The 25,671-nt window shown below is 53.6% G+C and overlaps 5 protein-coding genes and 6 pseudogenes across 5 annotated transcripts, besides 23 other annotated features; all 11 read left to right on the top strand.

The window, feature by feature from the left end:
- Positions 1 to 2,327: part of a mobile genetic element that runs on past the window's edge.
- Positions 1 to 2,903: part of a sequence feature (areas not merged during assembly with more than two copies in the genome that could not be assigned to a particular haplotype) that runs on past the window's edge.
- Positions 2,904 to 3,716: a sequence feature (areas merged during assembly that could not be assigned to a particular haplotype. This can correspond to areas where the two haplotypes were merged or to regions with more than two copies in the genome that were merged during assembly.).
- On the top strand, positions 3,625 to 4,026 carry Tc00.1047053504081.195 (annotated as a pseudogene).
- Positions 3,717 to 11,946: a sequence feature (areas not merged during assembly with more than two copies in the genome that could not be assigned to a particular haplotype).
- On the top strand, positions 4,739 to 5,575 carry Tc00.1047053504081.170 (mucin-associated surface protein (MASP), putative; the record flags this gene model as incomplete). The annotated part of the gene is made up of 1 exon (XM_816314.1): positions 4,739 to 5,575. The coding sequence occupies one exon, from the start codon at positions 4,739 to 4,741 to the stop codon at positions 5,573 to 5,575; it is 837 nt and encodes a 278-aa protein (XP_821407.1).
- Positions 4,969 to 4,989: a microsatellite.
- On the top strand, positions 6,292 to 7,059 carry Tc00.1047053504081.156 (annotated as a pseudogene).
- On the top strand, positions 8,301 to 9,693 carry Tc00.1047053504081.141 (annotated as a pseudogene).
- Tc00.1047053504081.125 lies at positions 10,574 to 11,149 on the top strand (annotated as a pseudogene).
- Positions 11,947 to 12,734: a sequence feature (heterozygous, non-Esmeraldo-like haplotype).
- Positions 12,078 to 12,626, top strand: Tc00.1047053504081.110 (annotated as a pseudogene).
- Positions 12,735 to 13,270: a sequence feature (areas not merged during assembly with more than two copies in the genome that could not be assigned to a particular haplotype).
- Positions 13,271 to 15,040: a sequence feature (haploid, non-Esmeraldo-like haplotype).
- Positions 13,482 to 13,624: a sequence feature (CT-rich).
- Positions 14,430 to 15,641, top strand: Tc00.1047053504081.90 (mucin-associated surface protein (MASP), putative; the record flags this gene model as incomplete). Its single annotated transcript, XM_816313.1, has 1 exon — positions 14,430 to 15,641. The coding sequence occupies one exon, from the start codon at positions 14,430 to 14,432 to the stop codon at positions 15,639 to 15,641; it is 1,212 nt and encodes a 403-aa protein (XP_821406.1).
- Positions 15,041 to 17,346: a sequence feature (areas merged during assembly that could not be assigned to a particular haplotype. This can correspond to areas where the two haplotypes were merged or to regions with more than two copies in the genome that were merged during assembly.).
- Positions 16,035 to 16,056: a microsatellite.
- On the top strand, positions 16,889 to 19,444 carry Tc00.1047053504081.80 (trans-sialidase, putative; the record flags this gene model as incomplete). The annotated part of the gene is made up of 1 exon (XM_816312.1): positions 16,889 to 19,444. One exon carries the CDS (start codon positions 16,889 to 16,891, stop codon positions 19,442 to 19,444), a length of 2,556 nt encoding a protein of 851 aa, XP_821405.1.
- Positions 17,347 to 17,432: a sequence feature (haploid, non-Esmeraldo-like haplotype).
- Positions 17,433 to 19,107: a sequence feature (areas not merged during assembly with more than two copies in the genome that could not be assigned to a particular haplotype).
- Positions 19,108 to 19,224: a sequence feature (areas merged during assembly that could not be assigned to a particular haplotype. This can correspond to areas where the two haplotypes were merged or to regions with more than two copies in the genome that were merged during assembly.).
- Positions 19,225 to 23,190: a sequence feature (areas not merged during assembly with more than two copies in the genome that could not be assigned to a particular haplotype).
- Positions 19,575 to 19,602: a sequence feature (AT_rich).
- Positions 20,280 to 20,307: a sequence feature (AT_rich).
- Tc00.1047053504081.70 (uncharacterized protein) lies at positions 20,869 to 21,219 on the top strand (the record flags this gene model as incomplete). The annotated part of the gene is made up of 1 exon (XM_816311.1): positions 20,869 to 21,219. The coding sequence occupies one exon, from the start codon at positions 20,869 to 20,871 to the stop codon at positions 21,217 to 21,219; it is 351 nt and encodes a 116-aa protein (XP_821404.1).
- Positions 21,398 to 21,424: a microsatellite.
- Positions 22,432 to 22,530: a sequence feature (A-rich).
- On the top strand, positions 23,129 to 24,400 carry Tc00.1047053504081.50 (mucin-associated surface protein (MASP), putative; the record flags this gene model as incomplete). The annotated part of the gene is made up of 1 exon (XM_816310.1): positions 23,129 to 24,400. One exon carries the CDS (start codon positions 23,129 to 23,131, stop codon positions 24,398 to 24,400), a length of 1,272 nt encoding a protein of 423 aa, XP_821403.1.
- Positions 23,191 to 23,248: a sequence feature (areas merged during assembly that could not be assigned to a particular haplotype. This can correspond to areas where the two haplotypes were merged or to regions with more than two copies in the genome that were merged during assembly.).
- Positions 23,249 to 23,674: a sequence feature (areas merged during assembly that could not be assigned to a particular haplotype. This can correspond to areas where the two haplotypes were merged or to regions with more than two copies in the genome that were merged during assembly.).
- Positions 23,675 to 25,671: part of a sequence feature (areas not merged during assembly with more than two copies in the genome that could not be assigned to a particular haplotype) that runs on past the window's edge.
- Positions 24,158 to 24,276: a microsatellite.
- On the top strand, positions 24,939 to 25,355 carry Tc00.1047053504081.45 (annotated as a pseudogene).

The raw sequence follows: 25,671 nt of genomic DNA, 5'->3' as shown, positions 1-25,671 counted from the left end.
TGTCTTCGCGTAGCGACCACATAGAAAGTTTCTAAGCCACCTTCGACAATTCACCCCCGGAATATTAGCCAGCAAGCGACTGAGGACTCGATGATCTATGGAGTCAAAAGCCTTGCTGAAATCAGCCAACACCAGCAGGGTCCGATGGGGTCTGTAGTGGAGTTGATTGCCAATACCGCTCTTCTTGGGAAGGCCCACTTGGAAATAGTGATTTCTATTATGCTCCACTTCGTGTGTCAGGTGTGCCAGCTGCATCGTCGTAGTACGCATACTACGATATGCATACTGGTGGGGGTGCGGCGTCCACACCCAAAGCAATCTCTTCAGTACCATTTTCTCAGCAACCTTACTCACAATGGAGGTAAGGCTGATGGGTCGATATGACTCAAGCAGTTCCGGCGACTTACCGGGTTTTAAGAGCGGAACGATGGTAGCGCGTCTCCACTCAACCGGAATCGTACCGGTCGTCCAACTGTGGTTAATGCAACGAAGAAGGAATCGGAGGCCCTTTGAAGAAGTATGTCGCAGCGCCTCACTGTGGACTTCATCCGGTCCGGGGGCCTTGCCATACGGCGTATTACGTAGCGCAGCAAGCAGTTCCGTACGATTAAAATGTGCATCAAGAGGGGTGTGAAGATGAGCAACTAAACCAGATGTGGTGGCAGCTTCGTTTTTATCCTGTGGCTCAGAACTAGATGAGAGTGAAGAACCTGACGTAAATGTAGCGGCAGACTCGTTGTTGTTCTGCTGCCCAAAAAGAAAAGAAGCATTAATGTTCAAAGATATGTTCTGTCTGTTGATGCCTTTGGAAAACCTAACTGCCTTGTGGGAGGGGTGAAATGGAAGAAAGATGCGATTGAGAGCATTCGCTGCTCTCCTTGCTGTTTTGTAAGTGTGTTGACCATCTCCTAATAACATTGATGTGGGAGATGGAAGTGATGCCTTTTTTCGTCCGGAAATGTATTTCCATGCGAGTGGCTCGCCTGGATTTAACTTGCTGATGCGACGTAGATACGTGTTGCGCAAGCGCTCTCGGAGTAGGAGGAAGAATTGACTCCTTGTCCGTTGCATTTCTGCCTCTCGGTCGGGCGTCGGTAACTGTAGATAGCGGGCCTTGCTGTCGGTAGCCATCCGCTCTGCCTCCATGAGAGTGTCGTCCCAAAGCCTGGGACCGTCCTTGTGCATGCCGCGGGGGCAATGCCGTCGATACGAAGTTATAAGCGCTCTCGTGAAAGCTTTAATGCCGGTGGACTGCTTTTTATAGTCATATGCCGGAAGTTGTGCGTCGAAGTCCTTGACGAATAAATCCCACTTGCACTTCCCCCAACTGTAGAATATCCTAGGTGCCGAAGGTATGGTATCCTTAAATGCCTGATGCAGCGTAAATGTCAGCATATAATGATCACTAAGCGGCGACACGGAAGCTGACCAATCCGACACAGTCAAATGCTTTGACCATGTCAGATCGATACAGGATCGTTCTCTTGTGCCACGGGCATACGTGACCTCACCAGGGGTGTTAACCAAGGTGAGTCCCGCATCCGTGCACAGTTATAAAAACTCTGCAGCAACCTCGCTTGGAGAAGTCTCCAAGAATGGCTCCCACTGTGGGTGATGCATGTTGAAATCCCCGCACAGCAGGAGCGGCGACGAGGCTGGAAAGCAGTTTACTAACCGCCTGAAGGATTGCGTTACTTGCGGTGGTGGTCTCATATAGGCACTCGCTACAATAAGATCACGGTTCTGGTCCAGAGCAACCTGGACCACCACCACTTCAAGGCAGGTGTCATGCTGGGGGATGGTGAGAGGTATACGCTTGGAGCGGAGAGTTTTCCGCACCAGCACCGCCACACCGCCTCCCTTGCCGATGCGCGACTGTGCATAGAGCACATAATCTCCAGTGTGCATGCTGGCGATCTGCTCTGACGACTTCCAAGTCTCCTGAATGGCTATTATGTCTGCTCCTTGCGCCATTAATGTTGCGAGTTTTGACGGCGTGAGGCAAGAAACGTTCATCTGGAGTACTGCTATGGGGCCTGGGTTCTGCTCAATGTCTCCGCTTAGCAGTAGCTTTTGTCGTTGCGCGTCACATACGGCACGCAAACGGTATGTATAGCGCTGATAAGCGCCGATGGAATTCAGCAGCGGATAGAAATACCGCTCCGCGGGCAGCCATGTAAATGGCTCCATCTGGTGCCCTTCCGACCCGTTTGTGCGGCGTCTCCTGCCTCTCCGCGTGCAGCGGATGGGCAGCAGGCGCTCGGCTTCCTCCCTAGCAAAGAGTACTAGACCCTGGCACCACGTTGAGGTGGCCGGCTGAGCCAGGGGCTAATATTGATCACAAAGCAGCTTATTTTCTTGTTTTGGTTGTGCTGGCTACCTGTGAGTGACGCGAAGGCCGTCAGCAATAACGTGGTAAGCATGCCGTCGCAAACGAGCCGTCGTGCACGCTGGGGCAGTCCCAAACAGTCACAATCCATATTATCAACGACGAGGGCATTACCACAGTGGATGAGGCGGAGTCTCCCGTGGTCCGTCGGGAATCAGCAGCCCATGGCGTCTGTGATGAGGCGGTGGCGAAAGCGCCTGGTCCATCTCGAGTGCCCGCGGTTGTGCTTCCTGCGTGTCTTGCCTGCCGGCATGCTTGGCGAATTCGGTGGCGACCTGCGCGCGAGGTGCCTGCTAAGAAAACGGTGGCGCCATCGTGGCATCCGCATGTGAGGCCTGTCTAACTATCGGAGCGCCAGGCTGAGCACGTCAAACATGTGCCCTCATATTGTGGACGGACGAGCGCATTATGCCGCATGTTGGGCGGGAGGACGTCAATCCGCCGCTCGCTGGTCGACAAGGAGTCGCGGTGCTCACGTCGGGAAGAGGTTCCGGCGGAGGCAGAGGCGGGCCGCGCACCGCAGTAAGAAAGGGCGGCACCACCGACACAGAGAGTTCCTTGTGATACGCAGGGCGCGTGCGGGCCCGCCAACGAGCGGGCAGGAGTCGCATCGCGCACGCACGCCGTGGCTAGCGGCACGATGTCCCGGCCAACACCAGGAACAGAGCCCCGCCACACCGACAGGCTCCTGTCACGCGGTGTGCGGCTTCATTTTCCTCCTGGAATTTCTTTAGGTTCCGTCGCTTCACTGCAGTGAGGAAGCCCACGTGCCAGGCATTGACGCAGTCCTGCGGGAGGGATCGAGCCATGACGGCATCAGCGTCCGCTGTCGCGCTGCGTGGGATTCCGCAGCGTCGTGGGGAAATGTGGAGCCAACAGTGCGACCTCAATCCGCCATTGAATGCGGCACGGTGCAACTCTTCTCGGTGGCGTCGTCGTGCGCCGCCAGCGAGCCAAGGCATAGCGCCTCCATCACCGAGAGGGTATCTGTGGCGACAGTAACTCGTGTGGGCGATTGGGATGCTGCTGCCAGGCGGGGAACTGGGAACTGTCTGTGGCCATGCTCAGTGGCAGGACACTCCGCTCGGCAGGAGCAGGCAAGGCTGCCAGCAGCTGCGCGGTGAGGCACCACAGGGAGCGCGGCTGTCCGGGGAGTCAAGTGGCAGCGCAGCGGATCCTATTCATGCTCAGCGAGAGGCAACGAGCCGTCCACCGCCAACACACTTGACAGCGACTAACCAGACGTTGAGCATGAATGGGACACGTGTGCCCGCACCGCCGTGGCCACGGGCAGCGATCCCGGTTCACTCAGCGACAGTGATCTAATGCCCTTAAATGGCACAACAGCCACGCCTGAGCCCAGAACAGCCCTAGCAAATGTTGAACGAGTGATAACTTGTCGGGTGGCGGTGATGCCGCACAGGATTATTTGCACACAACGTCTGGGAAACCAGAGATCCCATCGGAGCACAACGCAGCATCACTTGTGAGCAATGTTTTTTGTGAGCTCGGGCATTTCAAGGATTTGTTAACCATGGCCGAAATTGGTGACATCACCGTGCATGGGTGTGTGTCTCGGGTGTTGTTGCTTCTGCTTCTGGGGCTGTGGGGCACTGCGGCGCTCTGCTGAGGTGTGAGGGAGGGTGGAATTGCGGCTTTTTGTGGAGCAATAACTGTGCAGCTTGCTAGCATTACCCACTGAGTTTTGTCAATAATTTAAGTCTTTTAATTTTCTTTTGTTTATTCATTTTTGCTGCTTTTGCCCTATTGGAATAATCAGCATCCCTGTGTTTTTCCCCAATGCTCGTTTGTCGTACTTTGTCATGAGTGACGTGCTTCTACCTTTTGTTGCCTTCCTTTGCGTACACGCCGTGCCGGCCCCATTGCTGTGCGTCCCACGGACTGCACAAGAGGAGGAACGGAGGAACGGGCTTGATGCCGCAATGAAATGTGAAGAGTGTTTTGTGTGGGCTGGTGGAACATTAAAAATTTTTTTGCTTTATTCAGTCCATGCATCAAGTATACACTAACCAGTGGTCGTTTACATTTTGCTTCCTGGCAAATACAATAAACGTCTTGCCTGATCGATTTTGCACTTTTTTACTTTTTGGGAGTCATGCCGGAATCTCAAAACTGTTGTTGTTCTTTTTTACTGCATTTTTAACTTCTGGTTTGCAGGGCGGTGTGTGAGTTCAGCAATTGCACTGATTCCATCTGCCTCATGGTGTGTGCATTGCCATTTGTAACTGTGCGGTGGCTGTGTGTGGTGTAGCGGCCGTGTCTCTCTTTTTGCTCTGCATTGACGGGGCGTTAGTTTGTGCTGAAGGCTACACGCAAGTGGCAGGTGTGATGGCGATGATGATGACTTGCCGTGTGCTGCTGGTGTGTGCCCTCTGCGTGCTGTGGTGCGGTGTCGGCGGTGTCTGTACTGAAGAGGAGGAGACAGCAGGTCGTGGGAGTGGTGCTGATCTTCCGCTGGAATCAAAAGAAATTGTAATTTCTCCAGAAGGACCCCAAGGCTTACAAGGTGGAGCGCCAGGTGGAGAAGAAAATTTAACTCCCGTAGTTATACAGGAAGCTGATGATGATGATGATGATGAAGAGACAAAAGCGGAAAAAGAAAAAAGTAATGAAATGCAGAGTGTTCAAGAAGTAGCAATTGCACCAGGCCCAGATTCCAGGGAAAAGAATTTAAGTGGGAGTGATCAGGAAATGCACCAGGCAATTATATCTGCAGAGGACATTTCTCCTTCCAGCAGTCAGGAATCAAAAACCAATCCTACGCAAACGGAATTTGAAAAAAAGACCACCGACGAAAATACACCTGCAGCAGGGAACGCACTCACAACAGTTAATGGAGAGCAAACACTGCCTGCGGAAGGAAATCTTCCATCACCTCCAGAAGACAGTGTTGATTCCCGCAAGCAGGATGGCGAAGACACCACGAGTGAAGATAAAAAAAATGTTCCGTCGCCTGAGACCGCGGCCACACCACAAAGCCACCGAGACAAAGGCTCAGAAGGGACTGGGGAAGATACAAAAGCAACGACAGTAACCGCCAACACAACTGATACGACGAACACACAAAACAGTGACGGCAGCACCGCGGCCTCCCACACCACCCCCCCTCTTTTGCTTCTTCTTGTTGTTGCGTGTGCGGCTGCTGCTGCGGTGGTGGCCGCGTGAGAGTGAGGGAGGGAGAGCCGTGCACCGCCCGCACACACACTCGTCCTTCTCTCTCTGTGTGTCCCCTTGCATGGACTCTCGCCCTCACCTCACCCCACGAGGCACACACATAATGTGCCCATTGTATATATGCATGCACGCCCATGCATGCCCGTTGGTGCTCTCTTTTGCACGACACGCACCGCTGCCGTCCTGCCTGGCTGCATGGGCGGAGCACCGTAACTGTTTCTGTTTGTTTTTATTGCATTGAGTGGGCGACCTCTCTCTCTCCCTCTGTGTGTGTGTTTTGCTTTACGGGAGCAATGAGAGTGTGTGTGCGCTGGTCGTCCCACGCTTTGACTTGTTTTTCTTCTTTTTTTATTGTTTTAATTATGTTGTGGTTGAGTCCACCTTTCTCGCGCTTTTTTGATTGGCAGTTTGTTTTGACTGCGGAGACCCGAATCTTTTTTTTTTTGTTTCATATTTTTTCTATTCTTCCGGGAGAGTTTGTCAGCCTCTTTTATTCTTCTCGAGTCAATTAGATTGTCTTTGGCTTATGGCATGCGTCGGTTGATTCACGTTAATATTACGGCCTCCAGCGCCGCTTCTTCTGTTTGTGATGATCTTTGCGATGTGATTTGTCGGCGGTTGCTTTGTTGTCTCCCTGAAGTATTCCTGATTCTTTGACGATGTGGTCTTCTCCGACGGCGAGGTTTGTCTTGTCTACGGTGGGGAGAATGCATCTCAGGGCGCAGGATGTGTTGCATGTGTGCAGCGGCGTCTGGAAGGACCCATGGGTGACCGTCCGCATTAAGGTGCCAACAACGGATCCGTGTGACAGCAGGAGGCACTGCGGCTTCTCCCGGTGTTACGCAATGAATTCATTGAATGAAAATCGCCACTCTGAGGATGATGTTCTATCCTCTGTGAACGGTAACCTTCTTGCCGAGTAGACTGTCCCTGCTGCTGTAAACCCGCATGCGGATCGTCTGCTCTTCCAGCCACTGGAGGGTCCGCTGACTGTGTCCTCATTTGCCACGGGCGGCGTTTGCAGTTGGTTCACGGTGTGTGCTGGGCATCGTTCCACTGGTGTTGCCAATGCTAAAACGGTGCAGTGCGTGGCTGCGGCGCTTGGTGGTGTGTGGGCACTGCCGTGCGCCACGCTGGAGGATGGCCGTGCCGTCGCTGGCGCCATGCACATTTCCCGTCAGTTTCATTTCACGGACGCATCGCCACCCGCATCGCCGCGCACTTGATGGCCCATGCTGTCGGGTTCAACTGCCCACACATGGCCAGCCGCAGCATGGTGAGGAATGGTGCTGTCCGTGGCAGGGCGTTGTCGGTGGTGGTGCACTCGACGAATGCCGCGATGGCTGCGAGGGAGCACCATGACTGCGACGACATTGATGGCTTGGAACTGCAGGATGACGATGGGGACGGGAGGACGCTGGAGTCGCATTGGTCGCAGCGCCGCGCGAGGGATGAGTGGATGTCACCGATTGAGGGTGCTGGCGACTGCAGAGGAAGCGCTCCGCACCGAACATGAGTGAATATTGCTACGTGCTTTGCGTATTGGGCGTTTTCTGCCAGACGCTGCACGTTGGATCGGTATTCCCGCGGTTGGTATTTGGGGAGTATCCATGAAAGGTCAGCCAAATGCCCGATGGAAAGTTGCCCCATCATTTATCCCGCATTGGATGTGAGGGATGCTGCCGCTGTTATTTGGGAGGGGAGAATATTTGTCTGCGATGCCTGGGGACAAGCCCTCTTCGTGGTGTCTGGACAAGTTTTCCACCAACACGACGGACGCGAGAGATCTGGAGGAGACACATCTCAGTGCTTCCATGCATGCGGCATTGCGGTGCCTCGGCATGCGGGTGCGTCTGAAAGTGACTGAAGAGGGTAACGTCCGTTGGTCCCATGCACGGCCGGGGCGACGACTACGTGGACCGCTCCGCGCTACGATGGGGAAAACGTTATTTGCCGTGACCACGCAGAGGTGTGCACGATATCTTTCACCAGCGGCAACCTGCTTCCAATAGTTTCGTGGGACGGCGAGGAGAGAGCATGTGGTGCAGGACGGTTTCACTGGCATCTACTGAACAAGGATTGCCAGGGGCACCCGTCCCCGTTGCGGAGAGCATTGAGACCAGCCGCGGCACACCACCGAAGGACGTAGACACGGCTGCTCCTCAGAAGCATCCGTCGCCAGAGGAGAAGTGGATCCGGCCGGGATGCACCGCAGGAGGCGGAGAAGAAGCTTCTCTCGGCTGCAGGTAGGACACGCCTCCGACTCCCGGTGATGACGCTACTGCTGCTGCTTGTCCCTGTCCGCTGCTTCTTCTGCTTGCCTCTACTGCCGTCGTGGCAACACTCCATGGAGTTGCGGTGTGGACGGCGTTGCGCTGCAAGGCGAATGCGCTTCCTCCTGCGTGGCCCGCACTCAGCATTGGATGCCCAATAGAAAATCATCCATTTCAATGGGTGCCGTTCTCCATATGCATGTGCTGTATGGGCTCCGTTTGACTTTTTGTTTGAAATTGGTTGTATTTCCGATGCGCATAACTCCTCCCGTGTTGGTTGCCGATGTGGGCCACCATATAGTAGTATGGCATTGGTTGTGTGTTTGTTCGATTTCTTAGACGCACATACACATACATACACCGGTGGGAGTGGAATGTGCGCACGCAAGACACACACACGCATATCCAATCACATTGTCTGTGTGACTTGTACTTGACATATTATGCGGAGCGGATTGGTGCGGTCAAGGCCGACGGAGGTGGGGCAGCCGCGTGAGCCCAGCAATGGCGTTTGTGGTTGTGTGCGGGATTATATATTCCACCAGATGCTTGACGCCGTTCATGGATTGTCCAATGTTTTTTTCTGCGATGCCCATGCTGCGTCTGCGCTGAGCTGCTCACTGCGTCTTCATGAGCTCATGGAGCACGGCGTGACGCTGCTCGAGGACCCCATGACGCCGCGGCAGCCGATTATGAGTAGCCCTGCGCCCTACTTTTTTGCCGTGGAGGATGCGTCTGTGAGCCGCGTGGCTGAGGATTGGATAGCAAAGGTCCCGTACAGGGATGCACACATCTTTGCGTTGGGGTGCACCCCGCATCGCAGTCCTCAGCAACTCCCGCGGGTTCGGATAGCGCCGAGGGCGATGCGTTCCAAGGACAGTATGTTAGACTTCGCCGCCCCTGAGGTGCTGGTTTTCCATCTCAGCATGCAGAATGAGTTCCCTCAGCTGCTGTCGCCTCCGAATTGATGGTCCGTTTTGGATGTTGCGGCGTCACGTCCTGTGGCGGCTATTCACGCCATGAACAACGGTGTGCCTGTCATTCGCCACCAAAACAGTGGCAGCATCTGCCATGGGCTTGCCAGGACCTTTTTTGAGGGCTTGCCAGGCAATACCACGACGAGCCGGATTTCACTTAGGGGCGCCGACAGCCGCGGCAACCCGGTGCGGATCATCGTTGATTGGGGCTGTGCCATGGTGATGCCGCTGATGCACCAACGCAAATGTCGGTGTCTGCTTGATGACCTGATGCCGCTGGAGAAGAAATTGTATGAGCAGACCTGTAGGAATCGTCTGGGTGAGGACCAGAAGCGGCAGTACTTGGTGAGGAAGATGTGTACTGGTGCTCGTACCGTCATTGTTTTCTTGCGCAGTGTGAGGAGGAGCTTCCGGCGGCGCTGAAAAGACTCCACGCGTATCACCCGGGATTGCTGCAGGGCGTGGAGCCGAAGGCCAATCTTGCGGAGTTGAGCAGTGCGGTGCGGGCTTCGCCGGAGTTTCAGGAGAGGCAAGCCAGACTGTCGCTGCACATCGATATTTGCGCGAGGCTTGTGGCACAGTACCGGGAGAAGCGACTGGCGGAGGTGCGGGAGGTGGAAAAAGACATCGCCGTTGGGCACAAACCCCTCAGGAAAAACCTGGATGGCGTGCGGCACCTGGCGAGGGATGCGGCGATGCCCAGGCCAGTGCGTCTGCGTCTTCTCCTGTTGCTTGTGACTGCGAGCAGCAGCGACGAGTTGACGGAGGCCAATAAGCAGCAGCTGATCCGAGACGGTGGACTGACGCCCGACGCCCATTTTTGTCTGCGAACCTTGAGCATGTGACGAGGAGGGCCGGGAGTGTGCGACGATACAGCACGGCGTCGGCGCAGAGCGAACGGAGCACGAGTTCCTCTGCGAGCAACGCTGCGACGGACGAGGATCCGTTTCTGAAGCATCCCTGTATGATGATGGAGACGGCGGACAGGAAGAGGACGCTGCGGGTTGGGCTGTCGTTGGCATCGATGGAGCGCGATCATGTGACAGGGTCAAATGGCGCGAGTGGTGGCCATAACAGTGGAGCAGCAGGGAAAAACGCCGAGCCATTTCAAGGGTGTGGTGGCAAGTGGGAGAATCATCCTGATCTGGGTGGTGGCGGTGGTGGGACGATTGCCCTCACAACTCCTCAGCGTATTCTGCTGCTTGTTTTGTGTGGTGTGGCCTGCAGCGAGAGGCGCTCGGTCCATGAGATATCCAAAAGACATGGCCGTGAGGTGGTCATTGGGGAGCCTCGCTGCTGCGTCCTGAGGTGTGTTTTTGCAGGGACTTGGCATCCTACGGCAGTGTGACTCACGGGCGAGACACGCACAGGAATGCATCGAGGGCCAAAGAGTGGGAAATATACAAACACATACGATTGCGGGTGTCCATTGGAATTGTGTGCGCTTCTTCCTGCATTCCGTTTCTCTCCACGAAGCGTTTCATACGATGCGCGTGTGTGTGTTTCAACGGCCGCGCTGCTCGCCTTTTGCTTTTTTATTCTTGCGTGTGCGGTTGCGGACCATTTCCATGCAACTAAGAAGGCGGATAAAAAAGGAAGGACATTTGAGCAGCATGCACCCACGGCTTAAGTGTTCATCCGCTGGTGCTGACTTTTTTTGTCAGGGCATTTGTGCGCGCTTTTCCCTCCATGATCACTTTTTTTTTTTGGCAGAGGAGGCAACGGGTGGGCATTCGTGAGTGCTGCGGCGGGCTGTTGCTGCCCTTGCCAGGACGCGCTTAACGGCGGCAGCCCCATGACTTTGTGCACAAAAGGAATGGAACGTTCTCCGGATCCTCACCGCAGGCGCATGCCGTGGACGGCCGCAAAGGAGTGTGTGCCCGGTGTTGTTCATAGCTCCAAGGAAAAGATGGTGTTGGATGGCGCACGACGAGTGGATGTGGATTGCGTTGACCGTGCATCGCAGGTGTATCCGCTGGAGGCATTGCGGGCGACTGTGAACAAATGCTAGTACAATACATTTAGAGGAAAGAACATTTTTAATTGGCTTCTCAGGCGGAATCCAATGTGCTCGGGCAATGGGTTTACCGCGAGTAGTGGCCGGAGGGGACGCACGACGAGGACGCCACCCGCACCGCCATTCATTTCCTTGGCCACGGCAGTAACGCAGCCTCATGCGACTACACGCCTCGCGGATTTTCCGGGGTGGCACGCACTGTTCCGCTTGGCGCCACTGTTCCCCCATTCCCGAGCGTCGGTGCAAGCGTCCCTGTCGATGCACGTTCCTATCGATTGCGGGCACACCCATTGATTGATGATGCGGCCGACACCCCAGCCCATTGCTGGTGCTTCTGGTATGACTGTTGCGCCGCCCCCAGCAGCTGGTGCAGTGGGACTGGGGACGAGAACACGGCCGACCAATTTCAATCAGATGGTGCTGGAAGCCCTGTCAGCGTCTCGCTGACCCCAGTGACCCATCCACACCACCGGCGAGCACAGAAATCGACGGAACAGGGAAGGCATTGACGGAGTGTCAGGACACCAGTTGTCTTCCCACATCACTCCTAGTCAAACAGCCGGAAGAATTAACGACAACATCATTCACCAACAGTGACAAGGGAACAACAACCATCGCCGACAGCGACAGCAGCACCGCGGTCTCCCACACCACTTCCCATCTTTTGCATCTTATTGTCACGTATGCAGCGGCGGCTACGATGGTGGCGTCCGGGCCTGTATGAAGTGGTGTGCGCTAAATATGAACGAAGGCCGAAGGCAACTGAATTGTTTTTGTGATGAATATTGGCTGCACTTCCCATGGACCAACGATCCACGTGTTAAGCGAGGATCTCTTCTTCTTTATTGTTACTTTGCTTTTGTGTTGCTGTGTGCGCTGCGCCTCCTCTTGTGTGTGTGCGTACCCTCCGTGAGGGGTGCCGACACGACGGACCGCTCTCGCCGTATGTGCATGCGGTTGAGCCTTGTGTGCCGCTCCTGTTTGCTTCTCCCTCTTTCATCTGTGTGTTGGTGTTGCGGCAGGGCTGTGTGTGTGTGTGTGCCTGCTGCCGTGGATTGGAGTGTGTGTCGTGCGTGGTGTGCGGCGTACGGTGCATGCCTGGCTGCTGCCCTCTCCTCATGTGGTGTGCCCTCTGTGTGTGTCTGCCGCACCTCTCGTCCCCCTGTTGCTCTCCATGTCCCTCACTGTGCAGATCAGCTCCACACCACTGAACGACCACACTCACGATGATGACGTGCCGTCTGCTGTGCGCCCTGTTGGTGCTCGCCCTGTGCTGCTGCCCGTTAGTGTGCGCGACAGCGGCTAATGAAGATACAGCTGGTAATTCTGGAGAACACTCCGGTCCAACGAAGCCTAAGTCAGAGGTGGCAAATCAGGTGACGCAATTGCCTAGTAAAACTCCTTCGCCACCAAAGACAGGTGAGGGAGAGATAGGAACGGCAGAGCCACAAGGTGATCTCAACCAGGGACAGGAAAAAGATGAGAACTCTACTGAGGAAGAGACGGATCGTGATGAGACCAATAACGCAAAAGACCAAAATCAAAAAACAAATGCAATAAATACGACAACCACCACGACCACAACAAAAGCACCAACCACGACCACCGCCGCGCCAGAGCCACCAACTGCAACGACTACAGAGGCGCCAACCACGACGACCACCCGCGCACCGTCACGTCTTCGCGAAATCGACGGCAGCCTCAGCAGCTCTGCGTAGGTGTGTGCCCCGCTGCTGCTTGCCGTATCCGCGCTGGCGTACACCACTCTGGGCTGAAGAGGTGTATGCGGGCTGTGCGTGCCAGCACTCAACCACGGGGATTTGTGTGCGTCTACTGTGGTCCAATGTAAATAAATAATAGAAAATAATGATTGTGTTTTGCTTCATTTGCTTACGCTGCCCTGCTGTGTGCTACATTTTGTTGCTGCTCCCTCTATTCGTCGCGTTGAACGCATCCCAGACACACTCATATGCAGTGCACGCATACAAATGTTTGCATGGACGCATGTCCGTGTGTGAGTGCATGCACACTGGAGCCATTTGGTGCAGCTGTTTTTTGTTGTGTTTTTACTCTATTGCTGTTTGTTTACTGCTGTTTTGTTTTTAATTGTTTCTTGTGTGTTTTTCTTGCTGATCAATTATTGCGAGGCTGTGTGTGTTTTTTTGTCCTCCCACTGATTCCAACTGCCTCATGGTATGTGCACTGCCGCTGCTGCCATTTGTCACTGTGCGGTGATTGTGAGTGGTGTAACTGCTTTGTATTTGCCTTTCTTTTTCCTTTCACTCTGCGTTGACGGGGCGTTAGTTTGTGCTGAAGGCTGCACGCAAGTGACAGGAGTGATGGCGATGATGATGGCTGGCCGTGTGCTGCTGGTGTGTGCCCTCTGCGTGCTCTGGTGCGGTGCCGGCGGTGGTGGATGTTCTGAAGCAGCTCCAGCCGTTCCGGGTACTGGTGTTTCCGGTAACGGCAATAATCTTGAAAGTAAAAACAACACAACTGATGGCGTTGGAGGAGGTCGCTCAATCGGTCAACAGGCAACGTCACAAGCAGCAGGATCATTGGTGCAAAACTTACCGGGAACGGAAGCGGAATCGGCACTACGAACCGGAGCAAAGGAATCAGGAACGGCAGAAGAAAAGATAGAAAACAAGAAAAAAACGGAAAACGGGGAAAATGAGGAGGCGAATCAGGACACTGATGAAGAGGAAGAGAAAGAGGATGATGGCAAGGAGGAGGAAGGGGAGGAAGAGAGAAAGGAAGAAGAAAAAGATGATACAAGCACTACAAAGACGAAGTCAGCAGGCGGTCAGGAAGAGCCAATTTTATCTTCTCGTGTGGAGGAAGCATCGAATAAAACAAAACCCCAAAGAACTCAAAAAACTGGCAACAAAGATCCAGCAGCTGATGGTGCAGGGACGCAAGAAGAAAAACAAAAAGAAAATAAAGAAGCCAATCCGAAGGAAACACCAGTCGAAGCCACGGCCATGAAAACCACAACGCCGACGACTGGTGACAGTGACAGCAGCACCGCGGTCTCCCACACCAATTCCCATCCTTTGCATCTTATTGTCACGTATGCGTGCTGCTGCTGCTGCGGTGGTGGCCAGGCCTGCATGAAGTGGTGTGCGCCGAATATGAACGACGGCCGATGGCAACTGAATTGTTTTTGTGATGAATATTGGCTGCACTTCCCGTGGACCAACAATCCACGTGGTGTGCAGGGATCTCTCCTCCTTTTTTCTTATTGTTACTTTGCTTTTGTGCTGCTGTGTGCGCTGCACCTCCTCTTGTGTGTGTGCGTACCCTCCGTGAGGGGTGCCGACACGACGGACCGCTCTCGCCGTATGTGCATGCGGTGGAGCCTTGTGTGTGTTTTTTTTTATTTTTGCTTTTTTGCTTTTTAATCTTCCGGCTTGCAGGGCGGCGTTCGTGATTTGCAATTGTACTGATTCCATCTCTCTCATTTTTGTGTCCGTTGCTGTTATTTTTTACTGTGCGTGACTCTCATTCATGGATGGAAAAGTGTGCGTGGCTGGGAGTTAGTTTGTGCAGAAGGCTACACGCAAGTGACAGGAGTGATGGCGATGATGATGGCTGGCCGTGTGCTGCTGGTGTGTGCCCTCTGCGTGCTGTGGTGCGGTGCCGGCGGTAGATGTGAAGAGGAGGGGACAGCAGTTCCTGAGAGTGGAGGGAAATTATTGACGCACACGCATAATGGAGGAAATGATGGACTGCGCCTGAAGGCGGATTTCGGGTTGATTTCTACCCGAATGGGATTAATAAAGGCGGTTGCGGCTGGAGACGACGGTGGAGATGGAGCTGGTAATGATTCATTGGAAAATGAGGATAAATCACCGCAAGGTGGTGTCTTGGCTGGTACTAAGGACAATGAAGCACCTGGTGCAGGAGGAGGGAATGGTGCCGCAGGCGCAGTAAACGGGCAGTTACCTGCGGCTGGTCAAAAAGGGATTGAAAACAAAAACGTGGATCCCGGTAGAAATGCGGCAACGGACTCCCAAGATCAAAACAATGACCACTTGTCCTCTTCATCTGGCAGCACTCCCAGTCGTTCTGGTGAAAAACCCTCTTCGACGGGTACTTCCGAGATGACTCAATTGCCCAAGGACACGGTGACGAAATTAGATGCCGATCTTCAGGATAAACGTGAAAGTAGTGAAGGGATAAAGGCAGAAGAAACAGAAGAGGAGGAAAGACAAAAAATTAAAGCACACACCGGGTCTCGCGAAAGTAAAAATAATGGAGGAGAAACAACACCGCCACTACCAACATCATCAGATGAAGAAAGCCCGATATCAGATCAAGAAAACTCACAGAATTCAAAAAAAGTAAAGAACGAAGCCACGCTGTCAGAATCCAAAACGGCGTCAGAAGCACCGGCACCACCATCAAAGGATGCTACACAAGGGCAGCACAGTCATGACACAGACACAGAGGATCCGACGAAGAATGCAGCAACCGGCAGTCCAGTTGAACCAACGACCTCATCTACCTCTAAAAGTGGCAGCGGTGATCATGTCCAGAATAAGGTAGATGAGGATGATGCCCAAAGCTCTGAAGAACAACATGACGGCATTGAAACCGGCAATACCAACGTTGTTCCAACACTCAGTGAGAGAGCGTCACAAACGCCAGAAACAGCCACCGACGCTCGAACAAATGATACGACGACGCCTGGCGACAGTGACGGCAGCACCGCGGTCTCCCACACCACCTCCCCTTTTTTGCTTTTTGTTACGTGTGCGGCGGCTGCTGCTGTGGTGGCCGCGTGAGAGTGAGGGAGAGCCGTGCACCGCCCGCACACACACTCGTCCTTCACTCTCACACTCTGTGTGTGTGTCCCCTTGCATGGACTCTCGCCCTCACCTCACCCCACGAGGCACACACAATAATGTGCCCATTGTATGTATGCATGCACACCCATGCAGGCCCGTTGGTGCTCTCTTTTGCACCACACGCACCGCTGCCGTCCTGCCTGGCTGCATGGGCGGAGCACCGTAACTGTTTCTGTTCCCATTGCATTGAGTGGGCGACCTCTCTCTCTCTCCCTCTGTGTGTGTGTTTTGCTTTACGGGAGCAATGAGAGTGTGTGTGCGCTGGTCGTCCCACGCTTCGGCTTTTTGTTTTTTTCATTGTTTGTGGTTGAGTGCACCCATTCCGCGGGCTGTGTGTGTGTGTGTGTGTGTGATGATATGAGTAATTTCCGTGTGTGCTATATGCCTCTCTCTGCCGTTGCTTTCTTCAGACTCTCTTGTGGCACACAGCTGCTCTGCAAGTATAGGCGATGCCAAACACACACACGCCATTATGCATACTCTGTAGAGCGGCATGATTTCTGAGGACGCACACAGAAGATTCTTGCTGCAAATTCCCTTGCGAGGGAGGAAGGGATTCTGAGACATATTTTTTGACACGTTGCTGGTGTGCAGTCGATTGGGTGGTGTGGCTTAAGGTGCCTGGGACAGTTACGGATTGCCACCCAGCTACTGCACGTGCCAATTTGTGTCTCCTATGCGGTGTATATTTTGGTCAGGGATTCTTCGCCTGTGTGGGGAGATGTGCGTTGCAGTGTGCGTTGGAAGGGTGAACAGTAAAACGACTGGCGGCAGCGCGTCGGTGCTGCGAAGGGCGGTTGCGCTTTTTTTTAATTTGCTGGCTGTTTTTTGTTGGCGTCGCTCGGTGTGTGCTGACGCGTGAATAACGACACACCCGCCGTGACTCCTCCTGCTGGTGGCAACAGTCGCTGTGTGTTCCCGGTGCACTGTTCATCCATCTCCTGTTCCGTGTGTCTGTGTGCGTGAGTTGTTGTTGTTGGGAGTGACTGCGGCGGGGATGATGGTGCCACTCACTGTGGATGGGTGACGGTGCTCATTCTTTCACCCATATCTTATTATCCTGTTTTCTTCATTTCTTTTCTCACTCACACTAGAAAACAAACAAGCGCTAAACGCTACTGTGAAATTTGAGGGCACTGAAAGGACCAACAGCACACACACAGCGCCCACACACACATATTTATATGCTCTCGCGTGTTGCTGCAGTGAAGGCACCCCGCACACACAACCGTCGCCGCGTGACCGGATCCAGCGGAAGGAGGAGGGAAGGAAGAGAGAGTGAGCCGCGGAGGCCCAACATGTCCCGGCGTGTGTTTACTTCCGCGGTGCTGCTCCTCCTCGTCGTTATGATGTGTTACGACACCGGGGCTGAAGCCAATAATAATGGAGCGGGACCGTGTCAAGGATCTTCACCGGGGAAACATTTTGCTTGGAGAGACAAGAAAGGAGAAGAAACAGTGGATTCGCTCCATGCTCCCAGTCTTGTTGAGGTGAATGGTGGCGTGTTTGCCGTTGCCGAAGCACAGTGCACGAAGAAAGAAGGATGCGTTTTCACTGGGTTTGCCTCGGAACTCCTGGAGTTTAATGGTGAAACGCTAAAAGAGGAGTTGCATGAGAGCAAACTGAAGACACAAGTACTGGATGAATGCTCTGCTTCGGAAGAAAGGCAATGCCCCTCACAAGCAGTGAAACCGGACAGTTCCCAAAGAGTGATGAACTTACGTGTCGGCCGGCCAACAACACTTGTGAAAGGAAGTGATATTTACATGCTTTTTGGAAACTACAGTCGGACAGCTGCCACTAATCCTGAGAAGAGTGTAGGAGATGAATGGGGACTTTTGCTGGCGAGAGGAAACGTCAGTGGTGAAGAAAGCGGCAAAAGAGTAAACTGGAATGATACCTACCGTTTTCTCTGGACTGATTTGAAAAAACAACAGCAGTCCTTGACAGGACTGATTGGCGGCGGCGGATCGGGTCTTAAGATGAAGGACGGTCCGTTTCTGTTCCCAGTGGAAGGAACGAAAAAAGAGAATGGGAAGACCGTTTCACTGATTATATACTTTTCGGCCAATGATGGTTGGGTGCTGTCGAAGGGGATGTCTGCCGATGGCTGCAGTGATCCCTCCGTCGTGGAGTGGAGGGAGGGAAAACTCATGATGATGACAGCGTGTGATGATGGCCGCCGCAGGGTGTACGAGTCCGATGACAAGGGGGAATCGTGGACGGAGGCACTCGGGACAATCTCGCGCGTGTGGGGCAGCAAAAAGGGTAAAGACGTGAAGATAGTTAGAAGCGGTTTCATCACAGCGACTCTTGGCGACGGTGTTGAGGACAGAGACGTGATGCTTGTTACTCTGCCGGTGTATGCCAAGAATGCTGAGAAAGGACAAGTTAATGAAAAGGGCGTACTCCATCTTTGGCTGACGGACAATACGCACATTGTTGATATTGGGCCGGTATCCAGTGATGATGACGCTGCCGCCAGCTCCCTGCTGTACAAAAGTGGTGCAATTAAAACTGATAATAATAAGGAGAAGTTGATTGCACTGTACGAGAAGAAGAAGGGCGATGGGGACACGCCATCACTCGGTATGGTCTCTGTGCTTCTGACTGAGCAGCTGCAGCGGGTGAAGGAGGTGCTGGCGACCTGGAAGAAAGTGGACGAACGTGTCTCCAAGCTGTGCCTCTCTGAGAGGGACCCTCCAACTGAAAATGACTGCAGCGCTGGTAAGATCACGGATGGGCTGGTTGGCTTTTTGTCCGGCAATTTCTCTAATGACACATGGAAGGACGAGTACCTCGGGGTGAACGCCACAGTAAATAAGAATATTGGGGCGGAACCGGCGGATAATGGAGTGAAGTTCACGGGACGTGGTGCAGGAGCGGAGTGGCCTGTTGGCAGGCAAGAGGAGAATCAGCTGTACCACTTTGCGAACCACAACTTCACTCTTTTGGCGACGGTGTCCATCCACGGTGTGCCGAGGGGAGATACCCCCATTCCATTGATGGGTGCGAAGATGGATGACAATGAGAAGAATGTACTCCTGGGAATGTCGTACGACAAAGAAGGGAAGCGGGCAGTGCTGCGCAGTGGCAAAACGACCACGGAGCACAGCAGGACTTGGGAGCCGCAGAAACAATACCAAGTGGCCATTGTGCTACAGAACGGCAACCAGGGCTCCGCGTACGTCGATGGTCAGCGTGTGGGAGATGCACACTTAGACTTGAAGGATATTAAAGGGTCTAAAGAGATCTCACACTTCTACATTGGAGGGGATGGAGGCAGCGCAGAGGGCCAAGAGGGCGTGTCTGTAACGGTGACGAACGTCCTGCTGTACAATCGCCCGTTGACTTCCCAAGAGATTGACGCCCTCAACCCGAATAAAGCCTTCATTTCACCTCCTGAAGATCTTACCGCAGCGGTGGTGGTGGATACTCCTTCGACAGCGGTGGGCGGACCAGTTGCACAGAAAACCGTGTCCGTGTCCACTCCTGGCGGATCCACGGTGAATCATGAGTCGAGCGCGAGATCTGGAGAGGATGAGGGGACGGTGGGAGGAACGGATGCGCAGAAGGAAGGGGTCCATCCAGAGGCCGGGGAAGTAAATGCTACGGCACTCAGCAGCAGCCTCGGAAATTTGTCGCAGGAGAATAACAGCGATGGCGGCACCATGCGTGGGAGCGGACTGCTGCCATCGCTGCTTCTTCTGTTGGGACTGTGGGGGTTTGCGGCTCTGTGAGGCGTGACTGGCAACGGCGTGGAACAATTGTGCCCTCCCGAGCACAGAATTACTTTCCCATAGGAACAAATTTCTCTGATAATTTTACTTTTTTTGCGTATTTTAAATTTATTTTAATGCTTGCTTCTTGTTTTAAAATTCTTTTTTTATTTTTATTTGTTTGTTGCTTTTTTTCACATCCCTCTTTTTTGCTTTCGGGGGCAATCACTATGTATGTTTTTTTTCTTTTCTACTCTTCCCTCTTTAATTGTTTGTTGCTGCACTCTTCCTGCGAGGGGTGCCGTGTGTTTCCGCCCAACTGCTCCACTCGCACACCCACCGACACGCTCATGACGACGGCCCTGTGCGCCTCGCCTGCTGCACGCATGAGGAGGGGCCGCGACGAACGGCGCGCTGAGGGAGCCGTGACGTGTGGGCGTGCGACGAGGGCCTGTGGGGCGGAGCACACATTTCTTCCCTCTTGTTTTGTTTTGTTGCGGCCAGGGCGGGCAGACACCCGCAGCGCCACACACACAGCCACACCCTGCCGCCGTGTTTTTAAGGATTTTTTGCTTTGCGTGTGCATTTCATGCGCCGGCAGTCCCTTCGGTGTCGGCCTCGTGAGCATTTCTTTTCCCTCTTGATGATTTTTTCTTTTGCTGCGCTCACTCCCCCGATGGAGTGACGCGACTGCCGTCACGTCTGCGTGCTTCTCTCAGTCCCCACACACACGAGTGACTGTGCTCTGCGGGCCGCACTCACGCGCCGATGGGAGGGCTGAGGGGGCAGCAACACGCCGATGACCCCATGAAATATAAACGATGTGCGGACACACAGAGGGTCGGACGGTTGAAGGATATTTAAATATCTTTTAATTTTATTTTCGGACAAAATATATGCAGACGGTTTGGTGTGGCCACACGGCAGCCGGCTGCTTTTTTAAATTTGTGTGGAACAGTAATGGACGATTTCCTTTTTATTTATAAATATTTTGTGTGATGGGGTTTATATAAGTTGAAGGGGAAAGTCTTTTTTTGTTTTAAATAATTTTTGTGTTAATTGCCGCTGCTTGGACTGCGGTGCAGTCATGAGTTTGAGCGGTCTTCTTCCTTTTTTTTCCATCACGCACCTCCGCTGTACATTTTCGTGCGTCCCTCCACATACTCTGCTTCCTGTTTCTACGTCTTTGCTTTGCGTTTCTGCAGGGACACACACAAGATGCACATTGCAGTGGATTTGAATGCTTCTTTTGCAGTGCGTGCTGGCAGTTGCGTGTGGCGGCTGTTGTCTTCTTCCGTGGCCATGAGGAGAAGGGAGGAGAGGGAGTGCGCACCCCGCGTCTCCTTTCCTGCGGGTGTGGAGCACCGCGTGTGACTGCGTTGAGTTGGGCTCCGCATCCCATTGAGGGCGGGATGGCTGGAAGTTTTTTTGCCGCGTCATGATGGATGAGGGTCCACCGGCAGTTGTGGCTGGTGTGGTGGGTGCTCGCTCCGTGTGCGTTGTGTTGTGGCCGCGGGTTTTGGCCGTTTCCCGTTGGCTGTAGATATGAGCTGGGGGAGATGGAGGTGGATGTGTTCTCCTCCTGCATGGTGGGTGGCTGCTGGCGTTGTGTGCCTTCCTTGCGTGGATGCCGTCTCGTGGTGCGTGAACTGTGCGGCTGGGCCTGCTGCCCTCTCCGCATGTCGTCTGCTCTCTCTCGCTGTATCCGCGGTGCCCCGTCCCTCTCCCGTTGTTGCATTCTTTTCCTTCTGTCTCACCGATCAGCTGACTGGCTCCAGCGACTCCACCACGGGTGACGATGACTGCGATGATGACGGTGCGGCGCCGTGTTGGTCCTTGCGCTCTCGTGCTGCTGCTGCAATTCCGTGTGCGTGACGGCTGCTGGGAGTACTGGAGATGCATCTGGTGATGCGGATGCGGTGGTAGTGCCGGTGAATGTGTCGTGTGCTCTGAGTGACGGCGGCCTGAGCTATCGTGTGCATGTGTGCGTGTGTGTGTGTGGAGGAAGTGTTCTGCTGCCAGTGCTGAGGCTGAGTGTGAGAATTACACTTTCAGTGGCTTTGATGTGCGCATGCATGGCAGGGATGGTGAGCTGTGTGCTGTGTGCCATGTGGCCAATGCGGTGCACACATGTAGCAACTGTGCTGCCAGCTGTGCAAGGAAGGAGGAAGGGGCCACCGCTGCCTTCACGATGAATGTGACGACACATAAATACGCCGGCCCTTATGAATTGTGGCGGCGTCAATTTTCCCCCGATGGAACCATCCATCCGCCTGCACGGAGCAGCGATGCTGACCGGACGGCATCTGTCAGTTGCCGCCACCCCGTGAAGGGAGGGATGACACAAAATCTGGTGGGACAACTGCGCCGCAAGTGAATGCTGAGCCGTCACGTCAGAACGAGGATTGGCGACAGTCTGCGGCGGCTAACGGACCCAACACCGTCGATCCGAGTCCCGCATGCAACACGGCGACCAACACGTCTGGGAAAAAGCCTTGCATTCCAACCGATCCGAAAGAAAACGTAGCTCCAACACCACCCAAGAGGAAGCCTAGCATTGCCATGAGTCGGAACATAGAAATGGATCCGAATGCATTTGAGACGAATACTGCGCCCGCCACCGCGTTGAGGATGACAGTGGGCTCGAAGGATGCCCGTAAGAGTGAGGCCGATGACGGCAGCGGCGAGCACGTTCCTGGGAAAATTGCGGGAGGAATGAATGGTCACAACGTCCCCGGAACAACAAAAACGCATCAAGAAATGTGACGTTGCACGATCTGGAGCGGCGTGAGTCCAGGCGGCTGCCTCGCCCTGTTTGACGACGTTTAAGTTGACGCTACGCGATTCAACTGGCGACCGCACTGCGCGTGTGTGTGCGTGTCTTTGGTGTTGCTGCTGCTGCTGCTGGAACTGTGTGGAGTTGTGGTAGTCTTTCGAGCCAAAGAGGGTGGAATTGTGACTCCCCACGGGGGATATTTGCCGCATACTTTGCGGTTTTTATGTCACTGTTTTTTCTCTTCTTTTTTGATTTTTTACTGATCGCTTTTTAAACCCTTTTTCCTTCTCTATTACTGTTTTTCCCTTTTTTTTTTTTTAATGCTCTTTTTGAATCTTTTTCCTCTGGAGTAATAAGTACCCTTTTTCTTCTCTTTATTTAATGTTCGGTTGAAGTACACTGGAATGGGCGACGTGTTTCCCTCTATTGTGTGTTTCTTTTTTGTTGTTGCCCACACGCGGTGCCGGCGTCATTGCTGTGCGTCCCACGGACTGCACGAAAGGGGGATTGGAGGAACAGGCCGGATGCCGCAATGAAGTGTGAAGAGTGTTGTGAGGGCTGGTGGAACAGTACAACCTTTTTTATTTGTCTTTTTTTATTCAATGCAGGCATTATGTATACACATACACACACGGTTGTCTTGTGCTGCTTGGCATATGAAATAAATGTCCTGCCGAATGAATTTATTTATTCTTTCAGAGAGTCCTGCCGGACACTCAACTCTGTTTTTCCTTGCTCAGCTTCTCGTTTGCAGGGCGGTGTGCAAATTCTGCAGTTGTAATGATTCCCTCAGCCTCGACGTGCGTGTTGCTGGGGTGCTGCCACTTGTTGCTGTGGCGTGGCTGTGTGACTTGTCTCTCCTTTTGCTTTCACTCTGCGTTGACGGGGCGTTAGTTTGTGCTGAAGGCTGCACGCAAGTGACAGGAGTGATGGCGATGACGATGACTGGCCGTGTGCTGCTGGTGTGTGCCCTCTGCGTGCTGTGGTGCGGTGCGGCGGTGGTGGAGTCGGTGGCGAATGATGTTGTCGATGGCGGAGTAAAGGAGGGTCCATTGGGAGGTTCACGGTCTGATTCTGGAGACGAAAAAGCAGGAAACCCGGAATTATCGAAGCCAGTCGATGAGGGCTTAGGGTCCGCGGGTCACTCGTTGGATACACGATCAGGCACTAACGTCAGTGAGCAAGGGAACCTGGTCAAAGAACCACCAACAGGGAATGTTGGGAAGGAAGAAGTAGAAGGAAAAGGCCTCGGAACACAACGCAATGAAGTACATGAACAGCAAGTAGAAGCGGAAGGCGAAGAAATAACGGTGACACACAAATCTCAAACAAAGGATAAAGGAACACTACCACAATCAACACCACCGACGCCAGCACTAATGCAAGGATCACCGAGAACGCCAGGACAACCAAAAGAAAATTCGCAAAAATCAACAGGGCAGTCACCAACGCTAAAATTACCACCAGCAAAATCGCCATCACAAGCATCCGGTGTCGGTGAAGCCGATGGTGGTTCCGTTGGAATTGAAGGTACCGGTCGAAATGTTAGTGGTGGCAGTCTTGTTGGTGCTAGTGAAACTTCCCTTGTTACTGGTGAGGCCATTAAAGATCCTAAAGGAAGTGAAGGTCCCGTTTCCGGGCCACCTTCCGGTGGTGCTTCTTCATCTACCATTTCCAACAATGGAGACGCTTCACGGAATAATGGCGGTGCACCATCCACTCAGGACACGAAATCTTTAAAAAACAATGAGCAGTCAGGGCCAACAATATCTTCAGGGAACGCACCACTCAACAGGGAGACACCGGAGACGTCAACACCCGATGCAAAACAGCACTCCTCTGAAACACAAGAAAATGAAACGAGTCGAGTTGCTGACGGGGATGCAAATTACCGCGCCGCGGGGCAGAGTGCCGTGGGGACGAAAGGCTCTTCCGGCGTATCGACTACCGCCAAAAACGCACCAACACCACCAACAGCGACAGTAACGGGAGCGCCGGCAGAAAAACCAACTGCAGAACGATCACCACCACCGGCAGATTCAACAACAGGAGAAGGCCTAGCAGCAACAACAACAGCCCAAACGAATGATACGACGAAGTCTGGCGACAGCGACAGCAGCACCGCGGTCTCCCACAGCACCTCCCCTCTTTTGCTTCTTCTTGTTGCGTGTGCGGCTGCTGCTGCGGTGGTGGCCGCGTGAGAGTGAGGGAGAGAGAGCCGTGCACCGCCCGCACACACACTCTTCCTTCTCTCTCTCTCTGTGTGTGTGTCCCCTTGCATGGACTCTCGCCCTCACCTCACCCCACGAAGCACACACAATAATGTGCCCATTGTGTATATGCATGCACACCCATGCAGGCCCGTTGGTGCTCTCTTTTGCACGACACGCACCGCTGCCGTCCTGCCTGGCTGCATGGGCGGAGCACCGTAACTGTTTCTGTTTTGTTTTTATTGCATTGAGTGGGCCACCTCTCTCTCTCTCCCTCTGTGTGTGTGTTTTGCTTTACGGGAGTAATGAGAGTGTGTGCGCTGGTCGTCCCACGCTTCGGCTTTTTGTTTTGTTTTCCTTTTTGATTTTGTGGTTGAGTGCACCCATTCCGCGGGCTGTGTGTGTGATGATATGAGTAATTTGCGTGTGCTATCCTTCTTTTTCTTCTATTTTATTCTTTCTTTTCTTTTGAGGTATTGTGAGTGTTTCTTATTCTTTTCAAGCCATGAAGTATTTTTTGTTACGTACAGCATGCGTCAGTTGATCCATGTCACTTCACGGTCTGCAGTGCTGCCGGTGCTTCTGGTTGTGATGTGTTCTGCATGCGGGTGCTTTGCTGCCAGCCTGACGTGCTCCTGCTTCTCGGACAAAGTGAGGCGTGCGGACAGGGCGAAGTCGATCCCGGCTGTGGTGAGGGACGTGCCTTTTGGATCTGAGGGTGCGTCGCAGACATGCACCGTCATTGGGAGGAATGATGGGCGCCCACCCGCATCGATGTGTCGACAAGGGACGTGGATGGCACCAGGAAGTATTGCAGCTCAGAGCGGTATTGCGCAATGGATTCATTGGTGGCAATTGCGAGTGTGAAGGTGACGTTTTTCTATGCCGAGAAAAGGGAAGTATTTGTTTCGTTATACTTTGCTGCCACTGTTCGTTAATGGACTGAGGGCTGTCCGTAGCGATGTGGCCAGTTTTTCCTTTTTGAATGGTGCTGTCGTGCGAGAGGGTGTGTTCCCAAATAGTCGGATGCTCAGTTGTCGAGGACGGCGGCATTCCCACAGCGTGTGCGGCAGGGCCTTCCGTGGATTGTCGGGGCTCAGTGGCTGGTGGTGGTTGCAGCAGAGGAGTGGCTGAAGGGCTGCGGCTGCCATTGGAGCTTGCAGAGGTGCGTTGTCCGTCTTTTGCTCGTTGATACGCCTGACATTTTTGGTGGTGACCTGCGCGTGAGGCACTTGTTGGGAGGACCGTGGAGCCGTCGCAGA

This window comes from Trypanosoma cruzi, genomic scaffold, assembly GCF_000209065.1.
Source record: "Trypanosoma cruzi strain CL Brener 1047053516723 genomic scaffold, whole genome shotgun sequence".
Classification (NCBI taxonomy): Eukaryota; Euglenozoa; class Kinetoplastea; order Trypanosomatida; family Trypanosomatidae; genus Trypanosoma; species Trypanosoma cruzi.
This window is presented reverse-complemented; position numbering and strand designations above follow the sequence as displayed.